The following is a 2,566-nucleotide window of genomic DNA, read 5'->3' on the forward strand; positions in this document are numbered from 1 at the left end:
AAAAGGAACTGGTTTGGCTGCTATTGCTTTTTGTCTCAGTTGACACTGTCCTTCTTGTGCCCACAGCTAACCCACTGGCACTGCATATCTGTACAATTTATAATTAGCAACCCTTCTTCTGATGGCAAAGGCTACGGTTTTGACTGATTGCAATCACAACCAAACTCTCATACATTCACCAGCTTTGGACCCACCACAGAAGAATTCAGGAAGCCACTGGGAAATGGGAGAAACCAGCGGAGCAGCTGAGAGCTTTCTTTCATTTGAGTGAATATTTTAGCTGTATTTAGTATGTTGATTCTTAGAACAGAGCAGGATCTTGTGAAAGAATCTATACAAAAAGTGGAAGGAAGCAATGTAGTTAAAATACATTTTCAGTTACTTTTTTTTTTTTAATTTTGCCTAATTGTACTGTCTGCTGGCTTGCATTTCAGTCAAAAATATCATACTTTCATCAGTGACATCTTCTGCTACTTCTGTTTCTCCTCCTTTACCCAGTTTATTTTGGCATTTGTATAGTAAAAAAACCCTCAAACCAAGATCTTCAGTTTTCCTAGCTTACAGTACAGAGCCAGAATATTCTATGGCAGTACTGAAAATTACTGTGAAGTATTTATAATTTTCTTTCTGTTTGAAATTAAGTACTTCTGAGGCATTGTTTAAGATCTGAAAGGAAAAAGACATCTTACAATGTCAATCTAGATGTTTTTCTTGATTTCACAGGATTCTGATAGACTCTTAAACCTTCTAGCCTGCTTGAATTTTTTTTTCTGTTAGATAATAGAAAATCCTAGACAACTGATAAGAGGACAGATATCTGAATTAGCCTATGTGTACAATCTTGACAACATAAAAAAACCTTAAAATCAAATCTCTGAAAAAGCAAATAATCTCATAATTATTTATGGAAAATTAATTTTCCCCTGACAGAAATAATATCTTACTTAATAGGGAAGAGCTATAAAAGGAGACCAAATCACTGGCAGACATTCTTTATCACTTTGGCCGGCTAACTCAAAATTAATTTCTTGCAGAGAAATCCTCTGTGGGAGAGTGGATTATTTGCCTTCCTTCTTTATGGCCTGCGGTATGAAAGCACATTCATAAGCAAGGGACGCCATCGTGGTGTTGTTGAGCCCCTGTGGGTCCTGGCTGCAGTGTAACCTCTCGGGGACAGTTGCAAGCCGGATGTATCGTTCCCAGGTCAAGCCATCTTGAAGTGATCAAGAGAAGGTGAACGTGTAACACACACCCTGAAGAAGCAGCATGCAGTTCTTTACTGCTGGACTATGTTACAGATGATTGCAGTGTGACAGGATATATCTAGTCATAAAAAAAAAAAAAAAGCCTTTCTTTTTTTCTGTTGGAGTGCAAAAAAAATTTCCTCTCAGGGAAAGAAAAATGGTAGAAATACAGATACCTCATTAGTCCTGTCCACGGACATGTATTTTTTGGCTAGTTGAGTTGTCAGCAGTATTGGTCCTCTGCACTGGAATTGCTAATGGTGCAATTCAGGCAATATAAAAAGGAAAGTTTGGGCAATTCCCCCCACATGGTGTTCCTCGGTAAATAGGAGACATCTGCTATATTTGCAGCAAACTGCAATGTCAGAGGCACTACAAGATGCGCTTGAAAATTATCCAGAATTTGCCAGAGAGATCAGCTACTGTATGTAGTTAAAATGTACACAACCTGGATACCTAACATTTTATATTATGCTCTGCACGTTCATAATTATAGAAACAGGGAGGGAGTGGCTGTGTTTACTAGAAAAGTATAAACATCTGTGGGGTTCCCTCCCCTTAGAGCTGTCCCAGGAGAGCGATCAACAGCAGAAACTCTCTGCAAGTGATGTCTAAAGAACCAAGTTAAAAGTTTATCGAGAAGTTTGGGTTGGGACATGGTCGAGCCATCACAGAAGGTACCTAACCTTGAACAGTATGTGAAACAACGTGTCCTTGCAGTCGCTGACTTAGACATAAAATAGCCAAAAAAAAAAAAAATACAACTTCTGGACCTTTAGTGGAGCCAAGAGTGTATCCCAAACTAACCTTGGGTAATGATGATGCCAAAATACACATCTGTTTGTGAGTAATGAGCATGCTGATTAGGTAACCTAATGATATGTTTTGAAGATGAGCTTAGATGCGTATGTATAGTTAACAGTGGCAAATGAATCTTTATTAACCAATCAGCTGTATTTTATCATTACAAATATTGGGAGGCCTGACACACGAGGTGTGCTGGCTGTTGTTAAATGCCAGGCCCCTGATTCTGCAGAATTGAAATAAAACCAAATATTTCACCGCGGTGCCTTGATGGGTTCTCGCACACCGGGTGAAGAACCCTCATTTAGGGACAACAGGAGAAGCCCTCTGGATCACCTCACTGGCTGAGGAGGGTTGCTGACTACAAGCACATGGGACTCATTACGGGATGCCAGGGAAGGGCATTTTGGGATTGCACGAGGCTAGTAGGAAAAAGGGGAAGATCGAGGCGGTGGTTTGTGGAGGAACCGGTGTGGGACACGGGACACGGGACACGGGACAAGGGGATTGCAGGGGCC

At 40.5% G+C, this 2,566-nt stretch overlaps 1 protein-coding gene across 1 annotated transcript in view; it reads left to right on the forward strand.

Annotated features, from left to right (window-relative positions):
• Window positions 1-1,623: 1,623 nt before the first annotated feature.
• TTC26 (tetratricopeptide repeat domain 26) overlaps window positions 1,624-2,566 on the forward strand; it is a 51,457-nt gene continuing 50,514 nt past the window's right edge. Inside the window, exon 1 of the mRNA XM_009895262.1 lies at window positions 1,624-1,668. Within this exon, the coding sequence (XP_009893564.1) occupies window positions 1,624-1,668 (45 nt within the window). The remainder of the gene's footprint in view (window positions 1,669-2,566) is intronic.

This window comes from Charadrius vociferus, unplaced genomic scaffold (genome assembly GCF_000708025.1).
Source record: "Charadrius vociferus isolate BGI_N301 unplaced genomic scaffold, ASM70802v2 scaffold251, whole genome shotgun sequence".
In the NCBI taxonomy this organism is placed as follows: domain Eukaryota; kingdom Metazoa; phylum Chordata; class Aves; order Charadriiformes; family Charadriidae; genus Charadrius; species Charadrius vociferus.